Source organism: Pocillopora damicornis, chromosome 6 (assembly GCF_964200805.1).
Source record: "Pocillopora damicornis chromosome 6, jaPocDami1.2, whole genome shotgun sequence".
Taxonomy (NCBI): Eukaryota; Metazoa; Cnidaria; class Anthozoa; order Scleractinia; family Pocilloporidae; genus Pocillopora; species Pocillopora damicornis.
The window spans coordinates 9,060,284-9,083,649 of record NC_142675.1 but is presented as its reverse complement, the minus strand read 5'-3'; the positions used below and the strand labels follow the sequence as shown (position 1 = coordinate 9,083,649).

General features: G+C 38.3%; 1 protein-coding gene across 2 annotated transcripts; it reads right to left on the bottom strand.

Moving 5' to 3' along the window:
* Window positions 1-5,137: 5,137 nt before the first annotated feature.
* On the bottom strand, window positions 5,138-23,226 carry LOC149043821 (uncharacterized). 2 transcript variants are annotated; one of them, XM_089210547.1, is made up of 6 exons: window positions 23,140-23,202; window positions 14,397-14,458; window positions 11,229-11,888; window positions 10,725-10,832; window positions 8,773-8,895; window positions 5,138-7,533 (listed from the first exon to the last, which is right to left on the bottom strand). In XM_089210547.1, the coding sequence occupies exons 3-6, from the start codon at window positions 11,863-11,865 to the stop codon at window positions 5,345-5,347; spliced, it is 3,057 nt and encodes a 1,018-aa protein (XP_089066673.1). In that variant the 5' UTR covers window positions 11,866-11,888; window positions 14,397-14,458; window positions 23,140-23,202; the 3' UTR covers window positions 5,138-5,344. The 2 variants fall into 2 exon arrangements, with proteins under 2 accessions (XP_089066673.1, XP_089066674.1); XM_089210548.1 differs by lacking the exon at window positions 14,397-14,458 and having other exon boundaries at window positions 23,140-23,226.
* Between the last annotated feature and the right edge of the window lie 140 nt (window positions 23,227-23,366).

The window sequence follows — 23,366 nt, the reverse complement described above, 5'->3', positions numbered from 1 at the left end:
CAAGATTGGGGGCACGATAATGATTGGATTTGTCCACCAGTGTGCCTATTAATTAGAGTGGTAAAGCACATGGAATTGTGTAAGGCGAGAGGAGCGGTTATCCTCCCCTTGTGGAAGTCCTCTTGCTTATGGACTTTATTCTGTAGAGACGGTGTGGAACGGAACAGTTTCGTAATTGACTGGGTGTTTTTACCCAGGTCTCTTTATCAGAGGGAAAGCCCGAAACTCGCTTTTCGGTTCCAGACCCCTGGACTTTGATGCTATAGCCCTTCGAATTGGTTTCGCCGCCCCAGATCTCCCTGTGCTTGCGTAGGCTTCTGTACGAAGTTCAGTTAAGACTGTGATCGTTGGAATTAGCCCGGCGGGCTTTTTGTATTCACCACGGAAGTTTTCTCTTCTGGGTGCAAATGTGATTTTGTTTCAGTCAATCCCAGCGTAATTGCTCTAAGTCCTTTGTACTTAGCTTATGGGTTGTTTGGCACTTACTCAGGCTTGAAGTGACTTAAATCATAGAATTTCTCGTCAATATTGCGTATTGCGTTATGACACGAGTTTGTGTCAAGAATTTATTCAGCATTGTTTGAAATTAAAGGGACCCATTTGTAGGCGTAGGCTTCTGTACGAAGTTCAGTTAAGACTGTGATCGTTGTAATTAGCCCGGCGGGCTTTTGTATTCACCGCGGAAGTTTTCTCTTCTGGGTGCAAATGTGATTTTGTTTCAGTCAATCCCAGCGTAATTTCTCTAAGTCCTTTGTACTTAGCTTATGGGTTGTTTGGCACTTACTCAGGCTTGAAGTGACTTAAATCATAGAATTGCTCGTCAATATTGCGTATTGCGTATTGCGTTATGACACTAGTTTGTGTCACGAATTTATTCAGCATTGTTTGAAATTAAAGGGACCCATTTGTGGTCCACTTTGCAGATTCCAGTTGTCTATGTATTCTCTGTTGGAGTTTGATTGTTCCCGGTTATTCTATTTTTATTTGTCTATTTCTTTAGTTATTTCTCGTTGGATTGTACTCCTCACTTTGCCTTATTTTATCTCTCGTTTAGATATTTTTCATTCGGGATTTAGGGCATTCCGGGAAGGACCGCTTGACAACTTGCTTGAGGGACTGAAAGATCGACTGAAGACGACTGTGCTCTCTTCCAAAGCAAATGGGACTGTTATGGTTTAAAGATGTGTCTAGAATAAGAAGTGATATTTCCCTTAAAAAAGGCTTCATGATTATTAAGGTTTTGAAAAGCAAGAATGTCAAGCTCCGTAAAGGCGGCGAAGTCGTTATCTTATAATTGTCTAGTTCTGTATGCCCCGTTGAGTTGCTTAAGAGGTGTTTAGTTATGTTTAAGATACACCCTGATTCCAAAGATTTTATTTCAAGCCTATTTCTATAGGGAAGGGCTCTTGCAAGCTTGTTGCCCCTGATAAGCCCATTAGTTACTTTACAATTAGAGGGGCTTTTCGCTGGGACCTGTTAAGTCTCGGAGTTGAACCGTCCAAGTTGGGTTTGCATTCTCTAAGATCTGGGGGAGCCATTACGATAGCAAGTAATGGAGTAAACGACAGAGTTTTCTAACGGCATGGTTTTTGGAAATCGGTACAAGCCAAAGACAGATACGTAGACGATAATTTTGAACAATGACTCGAAGTATTGCGTTTTCTTGGGCTCTGAAGGCGTTTTCGTGTTTTTGGTGGTATTATATCACCTAGCCTCGTGCGTCTTGCCCAATTCTTTGTCAGTCTATATATGCATCGGGTTGGTTCTCGGCAGGCTTCCCTAAATAAACTTATTTGGTGTACACTACTGTGTTATTTGTTGTGTAGTGGAGACAAAATATGGTATTTCTGACGAATGAGTCTGCGAATAAGGCAGAAATAGATATTTTGTCGGCACGAGATACGACAAGGCCTGGGCCTTAGGCCCGAGCATCATGGGTAATGATGCAGTGGTATATAAGGGAAAGTATAGCACGTGATGTCCATCTAGGCCTCAGAACCAACCGTTCAACTCTGACTGATGACAAATTTATTTTAGTTTGAAAACATATTTTCTTTAGCTGTGAAGCCTCGTAGGATGGGCTGCCAACTGCTCTGAGGTTGGGCCATGGTTCCTACCCAGATTTCCTGTCATGTTTTTCCCCAAAGGGGTTTTTTCTGGCAGGTTTTTTCTGGCCTCTGTATAACCGTAGTTATGTCCTTGTAAGCGGTTGCCCATCTCTGTTAATCCAGACTTGGTGAAGTTTGCATGTTAGTAATGTATACCTTCTTTTTTTTTTTTAATGTGTAAGGAATTGACTGTATATCAGGATTGTATATGGTATATCAGTTGCGAATATATGTATGTATGCATTCCCCGGGCTCTATATGCCTCGGGTTGGTTCTCGGCAGGCTTCCCTAAATAGACTTATTTGGTGTACACTACTGTGTTATTTGTTGTGTAGTGGAGACAAAATTCAGCTTTACCGGTGCCGCGTACATGTTAATGACAAATGACCGGTGTGAGGATAGTTTCGTGTAGATCAGTCGACTTCAACATGTTTTAAATGACATACAAGTATAACAGTGTATCTTCAGAGGACTTCAGATTGCTCAAATTCCCATAAAAGAAGGTGCAGCATTCGGAATCTGGATGATATGCACACGATTTGAGGTATATGTTTGTTGTTACGTCGAGTAGTCCTCCATGAAGGTTGATCAATTTTTTTTTAAACATGACTACTAGAGGTGAGATTTCTCTCCGGGATATTGCTCATAAGATAACATTCTTTCAAAGCCTTGAATGTTTCATTTTTCTGAAACATTTATTGTTGAGAACATTAGATGTAAACATCGCCAAATTATGCAATATCTGATTTTGAGCTTCGTTCGCGAATTTCCTCCATAAAAAGTAGAGGCAGGCCCGCAGAGATTTTTACATATTTCATAACTAGTATATTATAACCAGCTAGGTGGGTAGTCTCAGTTGCAGAATCGGTGCACTTTTGGAGAAATTCAGATAAACGTTTTCCCTGTTTTACCCAACAACAAAAATGACCGAAACTGTACCGAGATGAATAATCTATTGGTGTGTTCACATTCACTCCCAGGGAAAATTGAATGAATCGATGTAAAGACAAATGATGTTGCTATGTATGATAGAAGTGCCAATCTGTAATGTTTTATTTAGCTTGAGATAGAGAAATAAAAATTTCACTCTTTTTTTGCGACGTTTTTGTGTGAAAACGAGGGCCTAGGCCTCGAACAAGCAGTCGTTGTTACCATGGCAATAAGAGTGCTGCGACCTTTATAAAGGGTATTTTTGTGCATCCCCCCTGAGCGCCTAACTGCATGCAAAATTTAAAGGGGGGTTGAAAACTTTCATTCCCCAAGATGTTTGATTCTTACAGAGACTTGTTCTTAATTCGGCTGTTTCGTTCTGGTTAGCAGCTAAACCTCGTCGCAAGCGCCCTCCAAAGGTTTTCAACACAGCACCACCACCAGGTCCAGGATCTGCAAATGAGGATGTTCCAGTGGTAATTGTACATGATCTTGGTATACAGGCAACTGATGATGACGCCCAGTTATTCTATTCTGTTGAGGAAGAGGTAGAGGAAATCTCCAAAGCCTTGGAGCTGCCAGATTTGGATGCCGAAGATTCTGATTGCGGCTCTGACTCTGAGTTTTCATAAACTACAAAAAGTGTCAGTTTCACACTTTATCACTTTATAAGCTGAAGTTAAAGGCCCATTTCCAACCTTGAGCCAACGCGGTCGTTTGTTTTCGTTTTGAACTACCGCTTTTGTTTAAATAGCGCCTCTGATTGGTCAGTTATTTTTACCTTGTCAGGTCTCAAAATACCTTCTGCCTTTTCTCCGATGAATTTGAAGAGCTTATCAAAATAATTCTGTTTAAAACAGTTCTATACATTTCAATCCGGTATGGAATTGGATGAATCTATTGATTTAGTAGATTCCGAGGCAGTAAACGCTTATGGATCGGTTGTTGCTAAAGAGAAACGCGAAAATCCTTGCAAGCATTTCGAAGAAGGTGAAAATGTTGATCCACCACGTTTTCATTCATTCATCAATTTTTTTAATTGAAGTTTGCCATCTTTGTTAAATAGGACCAAGGGTCAGTTGAAGTTTCCTGCCCGTGGAGAGGAACTTGCGCTCAAAAGAGTGGTCGGGGTTGTTGTCCATGCAAAGCAGCAAATAAGAATTGTAACGCAAACTGTCAGTGTCGCTGACGTTCCAGTTCCTGCAATGAAGTGACTACACTTAAAATAATTAAACGTCCGGCAGTGCGATATTTTTCCATATTTCTCTTCGAAATCCAAAAAATATTTATATGAAAATGTTCTACCTTTATGTACAATCCTCAAGCGCCTCCAGGCAGCCTAAAATTTCGAACTTCATGTTTCTCGCTAACCCTGTATACAGAGTACGAAGCCATCCAAGCGCTTAAAATTTCAATGACACGGCTGGACACGGTCCTTAAACAACTCCATATTTCTCTTTGAAATATAATAATTTTTCACTAGAAAATATTCTACCTTCATTTACAATCCTCAAGCGCTTCTAAAAAGTGAAAAAATGCCAACTTTCTCCGTTTCGCTGACCTTGTACACAGAGTACGAATAGATCCAAGCGTGACATTAAGAAAATTTTCACCAGACACTACCGGACACGGTCTTCAAATAACTAAACGTCCGGCAGTCTGATATTTTTCCATATTTCTCTTTGAAAAATACCAGTTTCTATCGGAAGTATTTTGTCTTCATTTAGAATCCTCAAGCGCTTCTAGAAAGTGAAAAAATCTCAATATTATCCTTTTCGCCGACTCTTCACAGAGTACGAAGAGCTCCAGGCGTGACACTTAACAAACTTTTTCTTAGGATTCTTCTAGACAAAATTCAAAATACTGTAAGGAAACAGTGAAATAACGAACGGCAAATGTATTTACCGTAAAACTGTTCACTATATGTTCAGGATGGCTCTTGAGAAGGACGATTTTAGAAGGGTTTCATTGATCTGGGAATTTCGTGTTACAGGAAATTGGATCGCGGCGCGAGTTGCATCAAGGTTGGAAATGGGCCTTTAACTTGTAACTGTAGGATAAAAAGAGGCTCCGAAAACAACAGTGAAATAAACAAATTCTCCCAGAGGACCATTTTTTTTTATTATAATAGATTAAGTATGCATAATTCCAAAAGATTTCTTCTCCAGATTGCAGGAAAATGCGTTTCTGGGAGACTTTTCTTTTAAAAATTCCCCAGGGGAGCATGCCCCCGGACCCCCCTAGAAATTCGGGCCTTCGGCCCTCAATTTTCCAAGGTACCTGCCTACTTTAAAGGCAGTGCCCTTTTACTTGAAAGTTGTCTCGTTCACTTTCATTGCCTCAGCAATACATGTAGCACCCGCATCACTAACACCATTGTATCGCAAATCCAAATTGGTTAGCGTCTTGTTCACTTTCATTGCCTCAGCAATACATGTAGCACCCGTAGCACTAATACCATTCCCAGACAAATACAAATTGGTTAGCGTCTTGTTCACTTTGATTGCCTCAGCAATACATGTAGCACCCGCAGCACTAATACCATTCCCAGACAAATCCAAATTGGTTAGCGTCTTGTTCACTTTCATTGCCTCAGCAATACATGTAGCACCCGCATCACTAATACCATTGTATCGCAAATTCAAATTGGTTAGCGTCTTGTTCACTTTCATTGCCTCAGCAATACATGTAGCACCCGCAGCACTAATACCATTCCCAGACAAATACAAATTGGTTAGCGTCTTGTTCACTTTGATTGCCTCAGCAATACATGTAGCACCCGCAGCACTAACACCATTCCCAGACAAATCCAAATTGGTTAGCGTCTTGTTCACTTTCATTGCCTCAGCAATACATGTAGCACCCGCATCACTAATACCATTGTATCGCAAATTCAAATTGGTTAGCGTCTTGTTCACTTTCATTGCCTCAGCAATACATGTAGCACCCGCAGCACTAATACCATTGTATCGCAAATTCAAATTGGTTAGCGTCTTGTTCACTTTCATTGCCTCAGCAATACATGTAGCACCCGCATCACTAATACCATTGAAAGACAAATCCAGATTGGTCAGATTCAAACCAGTTCCAAACGACTGCGATAAATGCGAGTGAAAATCACTTTTTTCTCTTTTGCATTCGTTGATGGCCTCCAATACAATTTTTGCACCACGGCCTTCATTTTTGTTGACTCCATTTGTTAAACTCTTTACAAGAGCCACAACCTTTTCATCGCATTTCATGGCCAAAATTCCACACGAAAACAAAAGTATTTGTTTAAGTTCAACGAAATACCTTGGATCGGAAACTAGTTCTTCAGGTTTCATTTCCTTGCTTTGAATCTGAGAACAAATGAAGAATGCTGCAAAGAATTCTTGAAAACTTTTATGTAAGAAGGCATAATGCAGTGTTTGTCTCAGTTTGCTGCCACCACGCTGCACTGACAGAAACCCAAATTCAGTCAAGTCTTTTGCATGGTTTCTCAATTCACTTTCATTTAAATCCAGCTTATCATCGAGTAAACCATTCAACGCTACCTTTCCAAGGTGATTCAATTGCGGTTTGTAATGGTTTGTCAGGTCTTCGATCTTTTCTAATAGTCCCTTCTTTTTTCTATATCTTCTCAAAACACATTCAACCATATCCAAGTACAGTTGAGCTCTGCTTTCGGGGAGTGTGCCCTCAAACTCTTCGCATAAAAGGCAAAGAAGTGCTGTGTTTAGAGGATTGGCCGCTATTTCTGTCAGGTTTTTATCTCGCGACATCCGTTGCGAGAGCTTGGTGGCTAAATCCGTCCTTTCTTTAAAGTACTTGGTGACAAATTCTATCACATGCTTTTCAGTGAATCCTTCGATCTGAAGCAGCGCGTCACAACATTTTCTCACCTCTTTTCCAGCTTCTTGTCTTGCTGTTGCAACTATGTGGCATTTAGGGAGTTCTCTTCCTTCAATTAATTTGGAAAACATCGACAATTTCCCGGATGGTAACTCATCCAATCCATCCAATATCAATAAAATGCTGGACTGATTTTCACGAATAAACTGAAAAAGTTGTTGTTTGACTTTTTCATCGATGCCTAGGGGCAGCAGCTGATCATCAATGGCTTCCCAAACGTCAGAGTGGATATCTCGACATTTCAGCAACAATACCAATTTTAATGCTGTTGAGCCGCAGCCCTGAGGTGCTTGCTGTTTTGTGGCCCAGTCGTAGGCGTACTTTTTACAATAGGTGGTTTTTCCCATACCAGGTTCTCCTTCAATCAACACCGTTCTCGGCGCTGAACACTCTTCATACGGGTCTAGTATTGACGACATGTCAACAAATACGTCAGTGATTTCTCCTCTCGTTTTCTTTCTTCTGACCACTTTGAGCCTTGTAAAAATATTTCCAAGAAAAAACTGAAACTCTTCACACCATGGAAATGGTGAGAGCCATCCCTCACGAGTCTTGTACAGCTGGCGAATTCCATTGATAAGTTCAGTTGGATCAAAAATACCTAGTAGTAGCAAAATAAGTAAGAAATCTAATGAGTGCAGCGTTGAAAATTATGATACCTCTCTGGTATTCGGCACTGAATTTAAATATGCGAATGAGTACGATACCGTTGCCAAAGAAATTACTAGGACTACGCAAAAAGGTTTTAGTGTATGATTCATGCTTACTGATTAAAAGCCATTTAGATTATGAATTCAGTTGAACCTCCTCTGTTTGTTCGGCTTTACCGGTGTCTAACAGTGAATTTCTGTTGTAAAATAAATTACACGGGAGATAGATATTCATATTATTGGAGCCATAATCTGAGCAAGGCTTTTTCGGGATATAGCGAGACTACGAACTAATAAATGAAAACCAAACAACGCCTTTCTGCCTTCTTTGTCACGCGGTTTCATCACAAATGTTGCAGAAAACTGGAGGCTCGCCTGCGATGAAGTGCAAAGTTTTGCCAACAGTCTTTTCTTCCTCAGGAAATGTAAAATAACCACATACAACTTATTCTAACCTATTTTACTAGAGATGATCCTCATTCAACTATTTTCCCATGTAGAATTGAATACTTCACAATATGAGCGAAGGAAGGGTTTAGTTACTTTATTCAGAAATATGCGGATCACATTTAATGCTGCTAGGTATTCGGCACTGAATTTAAATAAGTGAAAGAGTTCGACACCATTGCCAAAGAAATTACTTGGACAATGACGAAAATCCCTTCCTTTGTGTTTTCTTTTTATTCTATACAACATTCTAAAAAACCTTTTGGCCCAGCTTCAGCGGTTTCTAATAGTGAAACCTAAGATATAAATATTGATATCATTGGAGCCGATAGTCTGAGAAAGATTTTTGTCAGTAAAAGCGACATTGTAAGAACTAATTAATAAAAACCAAAGAACGCCTTTCCGCCCTCTCATTTCTCCTTAGGTCTTCAACAAAAGTAAAATTAGTATAAGGCAATAACCTTCTCGGCTAAATATGTATGAGTGCTGTCAGAAAACTATCCAACACCGTGAGGTAGCCTCACATCCATACCATCCCATTCATCCCACACATTACCAAGTATCTTCATTTATAGCCAGAGCAGGTTAAAAGCCAAGGTGTGCTCTTACAACAATACATTACCTAAAAAAATGTTAAATTGTCTGACATCACGCGAATAATGTGGTCATGCTCAGAAGATGTGTTAACAGAATCCCTGTTGATAGTTCAGTTTATGTGTGAGTAGCTCTTTCTAGTAACCAACCTTCATCTGTGCTTTTTTCCACTGTGGTCGTCAGGCTACTAAGCGTCTCTAAAATCTCCTTCATTTTAAGCTCTATCTTCTCAGTTGTGTCTCTGAGGTCGTGCCTCATCTTTTCTCGCGAATCTGGAAATGCAAGAAAGATAGGCGCAATTTCATAAGCACGTTTAAACCACAGATTTATGTTTAGGCGCAGACAAAACAATGAAACGTATATCAATATCTAGTCGATTCCGAATAGATCAAACTCAATGAGACGCTTAGAAATTACAAAAATGCACTCCAGCAGTTATACACGAGCACCCACGAACAGAAAAAAAAACTGCCGATGAAAACAGTGTGAACATTTGGGTTAATTCTTTATTTTTCACACATAACGCTAGAATAACGTTCCAAGTATGTGACTGGTTCCTGTGACGATAGGTTTTCGCTCGCTAGCTGGAAAACTGAATCTTCGCGGACGGCACAATAACAACTGGGGGAAATAACTCTGAAGAGACGACTCGGCAGCGAGAACGGAAACTCGTCACGATTTCCTGGTACACGGAGATCTCCTTCGAGCAAGCTTATACGGACGTCAAGGATAAGACAATCTTTGGTTCCACAGTACTTTTATTCTAGGTCAGGCCAACAAGCGACATGACCTCTAGCATACTCTAGTTTGTAATCATCAAAGCCGTACAAGGTACTTGCTTAAGAAGTAACTGGTGTGAAGTGCTATTGTTACACAAATCGCAATATTTGATTAAGGACACAAAGGAGCGAAAAAAGTCTCTTTGAAGTTAAATGAAAACTACTTAAATATTCCATCTGCTTCCATGACGAAAAGAATCTCAAAATTAAAAAGACGGATGCAATAAACCCTCGGCCATTAACGTAGGAAACTTAGGTGCGAATTTACATCTCTGATATAGAAAACAATACCTATCTTAATTGCAGCAGCGCAGCTTAGGAAATAAAAACGGAAAAGCAATCAAAAGCTTCTACTTATTTACGCAAGGTTGGTTTGGAAACCATCGCATGAAAAGAAATTAAATTTACGCGTTTAAACTCAGCTGCTATCTACCATGAGAACCAATGTTTCCAGAAAGACCATCAACACTTATATTTACTTAAAAAACCATGTAATAAATGACAAAAGTGCCGACAAGCAGGTGCATGTGATGAAAGCGAGTAACAACAAAAATCTATTCAAAAGCTACTGTGGTTTTTATGCATTTTTTTGATTTTTTAAAATGAAAGGACTTGAAATGGTTAAATGTAAAAGTTTACGAATAAACATGCTCCGAATAACACACACGGGAAAATCAGTAAATTTTCCCGTAACATTCCGTCCAAAATGAAAACATCCTGAGTTACCCAACACCGGGGTGATTCAAAGCTGGAGAAATCTAGAGACCCGCCTGCGATGAAGTGGGAGGCTTTGCCGACAGTCTTTTCCTCAGGAAATGTAAAATAACCGCATACATCTTATTCTAACCTATTTTACTCAAGACGATCCACATTAAACTATTTTCCCATGTTGGATTGAATACTCCACAATACGCCAGGAAGAAGGATTTAGTTGTTTCATTCAGAAATATGCGGGTCACATCTAACGCTACTAGGAAGTTATGTTCATTATAAGAAAGGTAATACTAAAACAAGACGATGAACTATCCCGACTACGATGATTCATAAGTATGAGTACTTTCAAAACACCATCAAATCCGAGAGGTAGCCAGGGGCAAAATCTCAGATTCCGTGGCATCCCACACATTACATAGAATCTTCATGTAAAACCAGTGCCAGTAGTGACTAGGGTGTGCTCTTAGACTAGTAAAGTATGCTGTGTTGGCCGACATCCAGCGATTACCGTCGTCATTCATATGAGCTGCGTTATGTACCCAAGAAAACAGTGTCGCTCTTAACAATTTCTTTTCTTTCGCTGTGAGTAGCTCTCTCTACCAACTAACCTTGTGCGCTTTTTTCAGCTGAGACCGTCAGACTACTCAGCTTCTCTTTCACCTCTTTCACTTCGATCTCTATCTTGTCAATTGTGACTCTCGTGTTATCCAGGGAACCTGAAAATTTTAAAAGGTATGCGCATTTTCATAAGCAAATTTATATCACAGCTTCACGTTAGGTGCAGATAAAACAATGATACGTATATCAACATCTAGTCGATTCCGAATAGATCAAACGCAATAAGACGCTTAGAAATCACAAAAATTCACTCGAGCAGTTGTACACGAGTACCTACGAACAGACAAAAATACTGCAATTGAAAACATAGTTTGAACATTTGGGTTAATTCTTCATTTTACACACGTAACGCAAATATACCTTCCAAATATGAGACTAGTTCCGACCATGATGAAAACATCATGAGCTGACCTACACTACCGTGTTAACTGGAAATATACACTTTTGTAGCCTTCTGATTCATCCACATTGGCAGTGGATAATGTTTTTCTTACTTTCAATTTCTTCAAGCTTGTCTTTGATGTTGTCGTCGTCTTTCTTCCATTGTTTCATCAGTTCACGATAATGCTCCTCCATATCTGGATCCATGCAGTCGTGCTCAAGATTGTCGATTTCAGTTCTAAAATGAGCTCCTCCCAATCTCACCAAAGCTTCTCGTATTTTCTGCCAATCAGCACTGAAACTACTGTCATCCAGAGAGGCTTGAGAAGCATGGCCGTATACAGTGTTCCTGTAATACTTCACTCTGGCGATGTCATCTTCGATGCGTATGTCTGTAGCTGGGGGAAGCTCATCCCATCCCTTAGTAGGAGTGCGCAAACTACAGATATTTCTAAGCAGCACTGTTAGGAGTGTGATGTCGAAGTCTTTAGAAGACACAGCTTTGTGAGTAGGGTACAACTTTCCCCATTGCTTGGGATTCAGCACTTTCTTCTTCCCTTTGTACAGTGACTGCAATTTGGCGTAATGCACTGAGGTACACCCCAAAACTGTATGTAGCGTCGCTGGTGGATGTATTTTGTCAAAAGTGGACCGGAGCACCTGACATCCAATATCCACCAGGAGGCGGCATAGCCTTGCATAGTTGGTTGTCTCTTTCGTAGACGCAAATGGCGATGGAGCCGTACCCATGAAGCTGAATTTATCAGAATGACCTGTCAAACATGGAATAGACACTAATTTATGGGAATTAAGACCATTTGGAAAAAAAAAACCCGATAGCCAATTGAGACCAGAAATCGTTTAAAATCGTGATATCATTTGTTAAATCCTTAGGAGCACGAAACACCACGAAAAAACTATTTTGTCGACTTAATAAGAGGTTTAATATGAGGTATTAGATCTCAACATAGTTTTTTTGGATTAAGAAAGATTTTTGTTTTTAGTTTGCAAAGTAACAACCAGAGACATAAAGAGCAGAAATGAAACGCGATTTAAAGGTTAAGGGGAAATAAGTTTTTATTTCCCCTCGAGGGCCTTAAACCCGGTCAGTTCCGGCTGGTTGACGTTTGATTCTTAATCATCATCATCATCATCATTTTATTTGGTGATGCGGGTTACAAATTGGCAGCCAGGAAGGCTGATGTGAACCTACAAATCACTAAAATAATTAAATGATATATACTGTACAGCTAAAATAAAAAACCAATATAAAAAGAGAAACCTAATCCTAAAATTTAGGAGATAACTTATAAAATACCCTATTTCGCCTAAGAAGCATCTAATAATAAAAGTGTGAAGTTTATATGAAATAATTCATATTTGTACTGCGGTTGTAGATGAAAGTGAAATGTGATCATCGCAGTAAATTTTCCAATTTAAGAATTGGAAAGAAGAAGCCTGAAAAAAATCAGGGCTTCAACGGGATTCGAACCCGTGACCTCCGCGATACCGGTGCGATGCTCTACCAACTGAGCTATGAAGCCACACATTGGGAGCGAGGTCAATTTATTAATAATAAAAGTAATCACAGATCCACCAGCATTAATACAAAAGCTGCACCTGTTTTTACTACTTCATGCAGCATCACAAAGATCTAACCATTGCCAGCGTAACCATTATACCTAAACCTTAAAACCTCTTTAACTCCAAAACGATCCACAAGCAGACACAAATATATAAATTGCAGTGAAACATCAAAGCAAGACTGCACAATCTCCATTTACCACCCTGCAAGGATCACTGCTACAACTTGGTCACTTGAAGCATAATTGCAAAAGCATCATCCATCACCATCCCAACAAGGACAAAAACTACATAATCACAAGCAAACTACACTGTGTTAGGAAAATTTTCATCAATATGGGAATCATCTGTTACCAGGTCAGTTAATAGAACCAACTCCGTGACGAGACCAGGAATTACCAACACAACGAATACGGGAATTATTTTACTTGAGGTCACCGTGTTTACAACAATCACTAAATAGCAGCCTACAGCAAGAAGGCACTATCTAGAAAGACTGGGGTATTAACCATCCCTTTCAGTGCAAAACTAAATGTAATTCCTCACATGTATATTACCCAACATAACACCAGGTCTCCCACTCAGCACCCACATTCCTGGATGGAAAAGCAGTTTAAAGGAATTTGTAGATTTCCTACCCAGTCGCTATTTCATTATCACACCTGGGGACATTAACAGCATTTTTAAAACTCCGTCAATTTATGGTTTCTCTACTTATTGATAATTAGACCAGTACAACCCTAGAAAACAGATTGCACAGTCACTGATATTAAATGCACCTTTTTAAGCCAAAACTAATTCTACCAGACGAAGGTAACTCTAATTGTCACCAATACAATACAGGGTCATTGAAGCTCATGTACCAGTACAAAACGTGGTTTCTCAGTTCATTGAACAGTGAAACAATAACGTCTAAGTCAACAGACTTAAAAGTCTCTGTAATATTATCACCTTCATAAAAGAATGTGTCCACTGGCAAAAATGTGTAAGAGTACTATTCATTGGAGGGAGCGTGTCATGGAATACCGAACAAGCTCGACCTGATGATGATGATAATGACTATTCATTGACTCTTAATAGGCCAGTTGATACTATTTTGGGAAGTTATGTACGAACTGTATGAATTGGCAACTTTCTCCATAGTATTATCAGTGCAATGGCCTTTTAAAGTTGAAGTATTGCTTGTTTTAAGCTACATTTATGAAACATTGCATGTTATATTTTAATTTTTTAGCTTTAGATATTATAAAAGAAGGTAATAACTCTAAATATGATATGTCTTTCAGTAAACTCAGTGTTCTCCCTTATTTTAAGCATGACAGGTAAAATAAATTTTCAAACCGGTTTAGCAACCCTTTTACATGTTGAATTTCAAGAATTCCAAGCAATTTTAAACGGTAATTCCCAGCAAATAAATTATTAACCCTTTAACTCCCACATCAAATTTGTAATTCTCCTTACTCCCAACCATACAATTCTTATAAGGTTAGTTCAGAGAATTTAGTATTGAATCAACTAATTATCTCCAAATTTTTATTTTTATTTACTCTCATCATTTACCTGGTTGATATTGTGTTGATATTGTAAGGAGAAATTCTGTCTTGATCACTCATGGCAATTAAAGGGTTAATACAGATTGACAAAGTGAAGGCAAGTTTCAAAAATGAGAAAAAAAAGAGCAGTGTTAGTCCTCCTACCATGTATAGAGTTTCCTAGGTTCAAGAAAATAACCCTTGAATCAGTGATAAAGTCGGAAAGTCTGAAAAGGGAAGCAGCAGAACAACAGTTACTATGCATCAGTTATGAAAGACAATGACAGTCACAAATAAGGGCACTAACAGGTGCCCAAGGTTATAAGTGGTATTAATGGCAACATTTTATAATTAGAACAAAGTAATCTGTATTAACCCTTTAATTGCCATGAGTGATCAAGACATAATTTCTCCTTACAATATCAACACAATATCAACCAGATAAGTGATGAGAGTAAAGAAAAATATAAATTTGGGGATAATAAGTTGATTCAATACTAAATTCTCTGAACTAACATTAAAAGAATTGTATGATTGGGAGTAGGGAGAATTACAAATTTGATGTGGGAGTTAAAAGGGTTAATAATTTATTTGCTGGGAATAATTGTGTCCTGTTTGCATATGTTTAGAATTCTCCATGCTCTCATTTCACTTATATCCATGTGAGTATTAATTATTTTGCCTGGTAATGTTATGTCAAGAACTATGCATTATATTAATTAACTATTTAATTATATTGTGATCAACGGTTGTAATTATGTTTGGCAACAAACATGTGGAAATACTCTTAGAAAATTTTGCTGAAATTCTGGTGGTCCTTCTGATATACTGCTGGTTTAATTACTAAGTACAGCTAGGTTTTGAAGTGCTTCAACTGTATGTTGACTTATGAACATTAACATTCGAGAGACTCAATTTTGGGTCACTGGTTAAGACTTATTAATTCATATAAAATCAAAGGTTAAGCTCCCCTCCTAAAACAGGAATATGGAAGATCTTGTGCAGAGATCTGGTTCCATCCTTGACAAAATACTTATGGATTAGAAATTTTCACCCCATGCTTGCATGTCTTGGGAAATTAGTACATTTATGCAAAGTGTCTATCATAGGTTTTGCCAAGTTAAACCTAACTTAAGTCCTTCAAGGTACCCTTTGGCAATTAGCGGCTACCATGGTGATTTTGCATAAATTATTTTTTTCATGTGGAGAGGTTACTTTTGATGATGTTTGTAGCATGGATGTTGAAGCACAAAATCTAACCCAATGCTGGATGAATAATGAAGATCATGTAAACAATCCAACATGCTCAAGATATTCATAAATTGCCATTACATATAGCCATTGACAGCCAAAGCAATTGTTTAAAATTATATTTCATCGAATGGCAAGAGCAATTTTTATGAGATGGTAAAAATAACCAAAACCATCATGACCTATTCTATTTTACAACTGCCTAAATAGTGAAATCTAAAATATTTCATATCTAGCCCAATCATGAATTTTTGGAATAAGGAGACCCTAAATTGTTTAAAAAATAGTAATCTGAAAGTTGACTTTGCGAGAAATGGCCAAGAGAGGCTGTTTATTTTTGTCCAATGAAAATTAAGTGTATGAAAATAGCTGGCACGCTGAAAGGTTTAAAGTGATTTAAGTAAGACACATGTATTCATTAAATCTCACCAGAAGAACTGAACTAACAGAACTCAACACAAAGAAGAACTTGTGGATAAGATTTTTCCAAAATGGGTGTACTTTGTAAATGAGAGCAAGTAACATTATTTTGTTATGGACATTTCATAATGTCCGTAACAAAAACAATCCTTTTTTTAGTTTTCTCTGAAATTGAAAACCAGTTTTTTTTGGTCTGCTTGGCTCCTTTTTTACTTTCTAGGGGCCCAAACTTGAGTGTTGTAAATTACCAAAATCCTGGAAAAGCGCAAGAAAAAATAAAGCCCACTTTATTTTATGATAATTATGTTGCAGATATTACATTAAGAACATCACATTATAGACATATTATATTATGGACATTGTGACTGCATAACTTTAATTATGGTAATTCTTTTGGGAGAAATAAATGCTACATGCATACCAATTTTGTTCACATTTATCACATCCAAGTTTTAGTGTTTTTGACTAAACACTAACAACAATAACCATAACAACAACTGTACATTAGCAGTAGCAACACCACACTGACATGAGGAGTATAAATTTTCAAAAAGTTCGAGTCTGAGTGTGAATTAAAATGGTGAAACAGAGAATTAACTCTGAAGTGTAAATTAATGTGCTATTTAAACCCATGAATAACCCACAGGGCGTTAGCCCTAATAAAGGGAAACAGGGAACCACACGAGGCAAAGAAAAAATCTTTTGACCTCGGTAGGAATCGAACCCACGACCTCCGGATTAGATCTACCGTTAATCTGCCGACTGAGCTACGAGGTCGCACAGAGAAAGTCGGGGACGATTTAGGATGGTGAATCGCGGCGAAGAGAAAGTAAGGGTACATATGAATGTTGTGCTGCGTAGCACTGGGAACACAAATGGTGAAACAGAGAATTAACTCTGAAGTGTAAATTAAAGTGCTATTTAAACCCATGAATAACCCACAGGGCGTTAGCCCTAATAAAGGGAAACAGGGAACCACACGAGGCAAAGAAAAAATCTTTTGACCTCGGTGGGAATCGAACCCACGACCTCCGGATTAGATCTACCGTTACTCTGCCGACTGAGCTACGAAGTCGCACAGAGAAAGTCGGGGACGATTTAGGACGGTGAATCGCGGCGAAGAGAAAGTAAGGGTACATATGAATGTTGTGCCGCGTAGCACTAGGAACACAAATGGTGAAACAGAGAATTAACTCTGAAGTGTAAATTAATGTGCTATTTAAACCCATGAATAACCCACAGGGCGTTAGCCCTAATAAAGGGAAACAGGGAACCACACGAGGCAAAGAAAAAATCTTTTGACCTCGGTGGGAATCGAACCCACGACCTCCGGATTAGATCTACCATTACTCTGCCGACTGAGCTACGAGGTCGCACAGAGAAAGTCGGGGACGATTTAGGATGGTGAATCGCGGCGAAGAGAAAGTAAGGGTACATATGAATGTTGTGCCGCGTAGCACTGGGAACACAAATGGTGAAACAGAGAATTAACTCTGAAGTGTAAATTAAAGTGCTATTTAAACCCATGAATAACCCACAGGGCGTTAGCCCTAATAAAGGGAAACAGGTGAGTTCACAGGTGAATACAGGTTGAGGTTACAGGTGAATTAAGTTTGCTGATAGACATATCATATTTAAAGTCAGTACCTTCTTTTATAATATCTTAAGATAAAAAATTAAAATATAGCATGCAATGTTTCAGAAATGAAGCTTAAAACAAGCAATACTTCAACTTTCAAAGGCCATTGCACTGATATTTTTTTGAGAAAGTTGTCAATTCATACAGTTCAGTGCAGTGTAACTTTCCAAAATAGTATCAACTGGCTTATTAACAGTCAACGAAGTACTCTTACAAAATGTTCAGAACAATCTAAGTTTAGTAATTAAAGCAGTGTTTAACTACTGCAATCTGCAGTTAGTTTGATCATTTATTTGCATAATTATCGTCATAGTAGCAAATTTACATTATCAATTAACTTAGCTGATAATATGAAATTACTTCATGATTGGGCTACCCAGGTAAAATGTCAGGTGGGATACAGGCGGGATCCCGGCAATCCCACCCAGGATCCCAGGTGGGAATGGCGGGATCCCGCCTTAGGTGGTGGGATCCCACCTTTCCCACCTGGGATGAAAATTTGATCCCACCTGGGATCCCGCATTTAATGCGGGATTCCTGCATCCCACCCGGGATCTTAGGTGGGACTCATGCATTCTACCCGGGATCCTGGTCGGGATTTACATATCCCACCTGGGATTATTTATCCCACCTACAAAAATATTGTTTTGCTGTTTTTATTCTTACAAAACGTTTTTGTGAGAGTTCCAATACTTATGGATCATCCACACACTCCGCAAATATTTGGCATGCGGACAAGACAGAGGTGGTCACTGTTCCCTTTGAGAAAATACACCTTTGAAATGACTTCTTCAATTTGCTTTATTTGAATGCACCTCCAATGCACCTCTGTAATCACATGTATTTGCTTCTGTCTCTCGTGCAAATGTTTTCTCCGTTATGAGACGCACTTGACTCTGTTGGCACCACTGCTAGTTCACTGGAAAGACCGACTGAGGAATCGAGATGGCTAGCTGTGTTGGAACGTGTTGCTGAACGCTTGTTATGGTCAAGCCTTGTTGATTTGGGTACTGGTACACTGGGATCATCTAGGTATCTCTTATACTTCCTAATGTGATTGGCTTGTGTTGTTTCTCACCTTCGCTGTGAACATAACTCAAATGGGTTTCGAGTCTTTCTTTACTCGAAAACTTTCGGCCACAAATCGTGCATTCTTGTTCGATTCTTGTCGATTATTTCTACATTGAGTGAATTCCCATCATTATTTATGTCATCATCAAAACATGAATCCAAGGTATCCACCATCTAGGAGAGGAGAACCGATCAGAAGAGACAGAATAATGTTGCGCGCTTCTCTTGAGACTGCAATGGGTCAAGCCAGCGGATTCTCTTTGCTAAAAGGTCCACGTGACCATGCCCGTGATCGGAAACAAAGGAAACTCCATTTGGCGCTCATCTTTGAATGTCCTTTTTATCAGTTAACCGCTCTTGCTTCAAGTTGTTTCTTTTCCCAACTGTTTTGCTTAATATAACACTTCTAAAGATTGGTTTTATTGTGGTTTAATGGGAAAACGAGAACAGCGTGAGTGTTTTAAATGAAAAGAAAGTCGTTGGCGCCGTGAACTTAAAAGAAGGGACAATTAACAGTTGACATATCGACTGGTTCAAACAACGATCGAGTGGCCATTTAAAGCTAGGATTTTTAGAAGTTTGTGGTGAGTACAAATTGCCATATTCGTTACGTGATCAAAATCTTATCAAAGAATAGAAATAACGGCTTGAATTAAGCTTACCTAACGCTCAGGTCGTTTGCATGCTGCAGTTTCCTAAGCTTACACTTTACAATGAAATAAATCTATGAGTAAGGTTTCAAGATTACTTTAGTCACATTTGGGAACATTCTGACCTTGCTTTGCTTTGAAAAATTCGACTGAAGAGAGAGCAGACTTTCAATCAGTACCTTTGTCAAAATTTTGATAACATGAATTATTGAGGTTTTGTCTTTCTTTTATTCTTTGAAACACAACAGCCAATTTTTTTAAATGTTGAGCCTTATTACACTGCAGATGGTCTGCTTAAATGATGAAGAAAAAGTAATATGCTGAGTTGTGCCGTTATTCTTTAAGAATGTTCGGTTAAGAAATTTGTTAATGAAACAAGTCAAACACATGCTGGTTCATTGGAAATAAATTATGAGATCTTTATCATATATAGTCTGTGTATTCATGTACTGTTTGAATCATTTATGATCAACAGTTTGGTAAGACAATGGGATCCCATTGGAGGTGTCAGTATGTTCTATAGCTAGTTGGAAAGTTTTGGACCCTCAGTAGATTGATGGGGTCTATAGCTCACCTAGAAAATTTTATCCTCTTAATTTTAAGATATCCTATCTGGTACATTTCATAAATCTGTGGTCTCCAGTGTCTGTGATAAACAGGATCCCTCAAAAGATTTTTCTGAAAGTGGGAAGCCACCTGTAATTTTATGCAGGGTCTAAACTGGGATTGGCAGAATCCCAGATGCAATCCCGCCTAGGATATGATTTCCCAGGTGGGAAACTATCTGAAATTTGAGGCAGGATCCCAAGAGGGATTGGTGGGATTCTAGGTTTAATCCCGCCCGGGATGTGCTTTCCCAGGTGGGATGCTATTAGGAATTTAAGGCGGGATCTCAACTTCAATTGGAGGGATCCCATGTAGGATGTTCCATAATCCCAGGTGGGATCCCATGTGGGATGTTCCATAATCCCAGGTGGGATCCCATGTAGGATGTTCCATAATCCCAGGTGGGATCCCATGCGGGATGTTCCATAATCCCAGGTGGGATCTCATGCGGGATGTTCCATAATCCCAGGTGGGATCCCATGGGGGATGTTCCATAATCCCACCCGGGATCCCACCTGAAAAAGGTGGGATCCCACCTGGGACACACCTGGGATCCCAGGTGGGATTGGCGGGATCCCGCCTTATATTTCTACCTGGGTAGATATGAAATATTTTAGATTTCACTATTTAGGCAGTTGTAAAATAGAATAGGTCATGATGGTTTTGGTTATTTTTACCATCTCATATAGATTGCTCTTGCCATTCGATGAAATATAATTTTAAACAATTGCTTTGGACATTACACAATGTTTGTTACAGAGATTACACTGTGGAACTTTTTTCTTACACTCACTGGTAAGAATAAGGAATAGTTATGTTTATCTAAGAGCTTTTTATAATTGGCTTTGTCAGAACTGATAAATTTATCTTAATCAGGCCCAATTGCAAGTTAACCCTTTAACTCCTAGAGGTGATTAATGTAAACCTCCCCCTTACAAATTCATACATTGTTCAGGAAACAGGTGATGAGAATATTCAAACTTATCAGGTAGAAGCTGCTATCTCGATCTAGCACCAAGTTCTCATAACTAATTTACAAGGAAATGTGTAGCAGCTAGAGGGGAGAATTAAAAATTAGATCTTGGGAGTTAAAGGTTAATTCTCTTTTCTGGTAGCATTAATATAACACTTGGGTGTACATGTAACTGTGGTAGGTGGAGTATCCCATATGGAGCATGCTCCTTACAATTCCATTTTATTGAGCATGCTCTAACTAGTATTTCTGCTGTCTTTTGGTTCTTGCTTTCTGAGATGCAGTACAGGTTTCTAGTGTGACAACAAGTTTTACATTGGAAGAGCCCTTAGGGTTACTGATAATGAGGTTGAAATCAAATTTCTTCACCAAGTTTTGAAAACATTTAACTGGCCTCTGAAGAGAAATATTGATATTGTCCACAAGAAAAGAGTCTACTGTGGCTCCAAAGAGCTGAAAGGCACTGGACCTTTCAATATTCCAAGTCTTTCATATATTGAAAGGATTTTTAATTATCTTTGAAAATAAAATGTTTGCAAATAAATGATCAAATTAACTGCAGAATTTGCAGAAGTTAAACACTGCTTTAATAACTAAACTTAGATTGTTCTGATCTTTTTGTAAGAGTACTATTCATTGACTCTTAGTAAGCCAGTTGCACTTGCTCCCATTTACAAAGTACATCCAATATGGAAAAAATCCTATCTGCAAGTTCTTCTATGTGATGAGTTCTGTTAGTTTTGTTGTTCTGGTGAGACTTAAGGAATACAATTGTGTCTTACTGAAATCATTTTAAACCTTTCAGCGTGCCAGCTATTTTCATACACTTTTCATTGGACAAAAATAAACAGCCTTTCTTGGCCATTTCCTGCAAAGTCATCTTTCAGATTACTATTTTTCAAACAATTTAGGGTCTCCTAATCCACAACATTTTGGATTGTTTACATGATCTTTGTGATTCGTCCAGCATTGGGTTTGATTTTGTGCTTTGACATGCTACAAACATCATCAAAAGCAACCTAGCTCTCCACGTGAAAAAAAAAATTTATGCAAAAATCCATGATTGGGCTAGATATGAAATAATTTATTTTATATGAATTAAATTATTTTTTAAAATAGAATAGGTCATGATGGTTTTGGTTATTTTTATCATCCTGTAAAAATTGCTCTTGCCATCTGGTGAAATAAACTTTTACACAAATGTTTTGGCCGTCAATGGCTTTATGTAATGGCAATTTATGAATATCTTGAATGTGTTGGATTGTTTACGTGATCTTCATGATTCATCCAGCATTGGGTTAGATTTTTTGCTTTGACATGCTACAAACATCATCAGAAGTAACCTCTCCACATCAAAAAATTAATTTACACAAAATTGACATGGTAGCTGCTAATTGCCAAAGGGTACATTGAAGGACTTAAGTTAGGTTTAACTTGGCAAAACCTATGATAGACAGTTTGTAAGAATGTACTAATTTCCCAAGACATTCAAGTGTGGGGTGATTATGTACATGTACTTTGTCAAGGATGGAACCAGATTTCTGCACAAGATCTTCCATATTCCTGTTTTAGGAGGGGAGCTTAAACTTTGATTTTATATACATTTATAAGTCTTAATCAGTGACCAAATTACCACCCAACACAGGAACCAAAGAGATGACTCAATCAGCATAAAATTGTCTCTCAAATGTTAATATTCATAAGTCAACATACAGTTAAAGCACTCCACAAACCTTAGCTGTACACAGTAATTCAACCACCAGTATAATATTATTAAAAGGACCACCAGAATTTCAGCAACATTTTCTAAGAGTATTTCCACATGTTTGTAGCCAAACATAATCACAACCATCGATCACAACATAATTAAATAGGTAAGTAATATAATGCATAGTTCTTGACATAATATTACCAGAAAAAATAATTGATACTACATGGATATAGTGAAATAAAAGCATGCAGAATTCTAAACATATGCAAACAGGACAAAATTATTCCTTGCAAATAAGTTATAAAGTAAACCCTTTAACTCTCACATCAAATTTGTAATTCTCCTTACTCCAAACCATACAATTCTTATAAGGTTAGTTCAGAGAATTTACAGTAATATTGGATCAACTAATCATCCCCAAATTTATACATTTCTTTACTCTCATCACTTCTCTAGTTGATATTGTGTTGATATTGCAAGGAGAAATTCTGTCTTGGTCACTCATGACAATTAAAGGGTTAATACAGATTGACAACATGAAGGCAAGTTTCAAAAATGAGAGAAAAAAGGGCAGCAAGTCCTCCTACCTTGTATAGAGTTTCCTGGGTTCAAGAAAATAAGCCTTGAATCAGGGATAAAGTCAGAAAGTCTGAAAAGACAAGCAGCAGAACAACAGTTACTATATATCAGTTATGAAAGACAATGACAGTCACAAATAAGGGCACTAAGAGGTGCCCCAAGGTTATAAGTGGTATTAACAGCAACATTATATAATTGTATCAAAGTACTTTCTTATTGTCAGCCGAGTTGATAA

What these genes read in the sequence shown, in the direction of transcription:
- LOC149043821 (XM_089210548.1), bottom strand. Translation starts at nt 11,865, where the DNA reads ATGGGTACGGCTCCATCGCCATTTGCGTCTACGAAAGAGACAACCAAC. An exon ending in AGCTGAAAAAAGCGCACAAG is followed by an intron (nt 8,896 to 10,724) that starts GTTAGTTGGTAG and finishes TTGCATTTCCAG; the next exon opens with ATTCGCGAGAAAAGATGAGG. An exon ending in GGAAAAAAGCACAGATGAAG is followed by an intron (nt 7,534 to 8,772) that starts GTTGGTTACTAG and finishes TGCTACTACTAG; the next exon opens with GTATTTTTGATCCAACTGAA.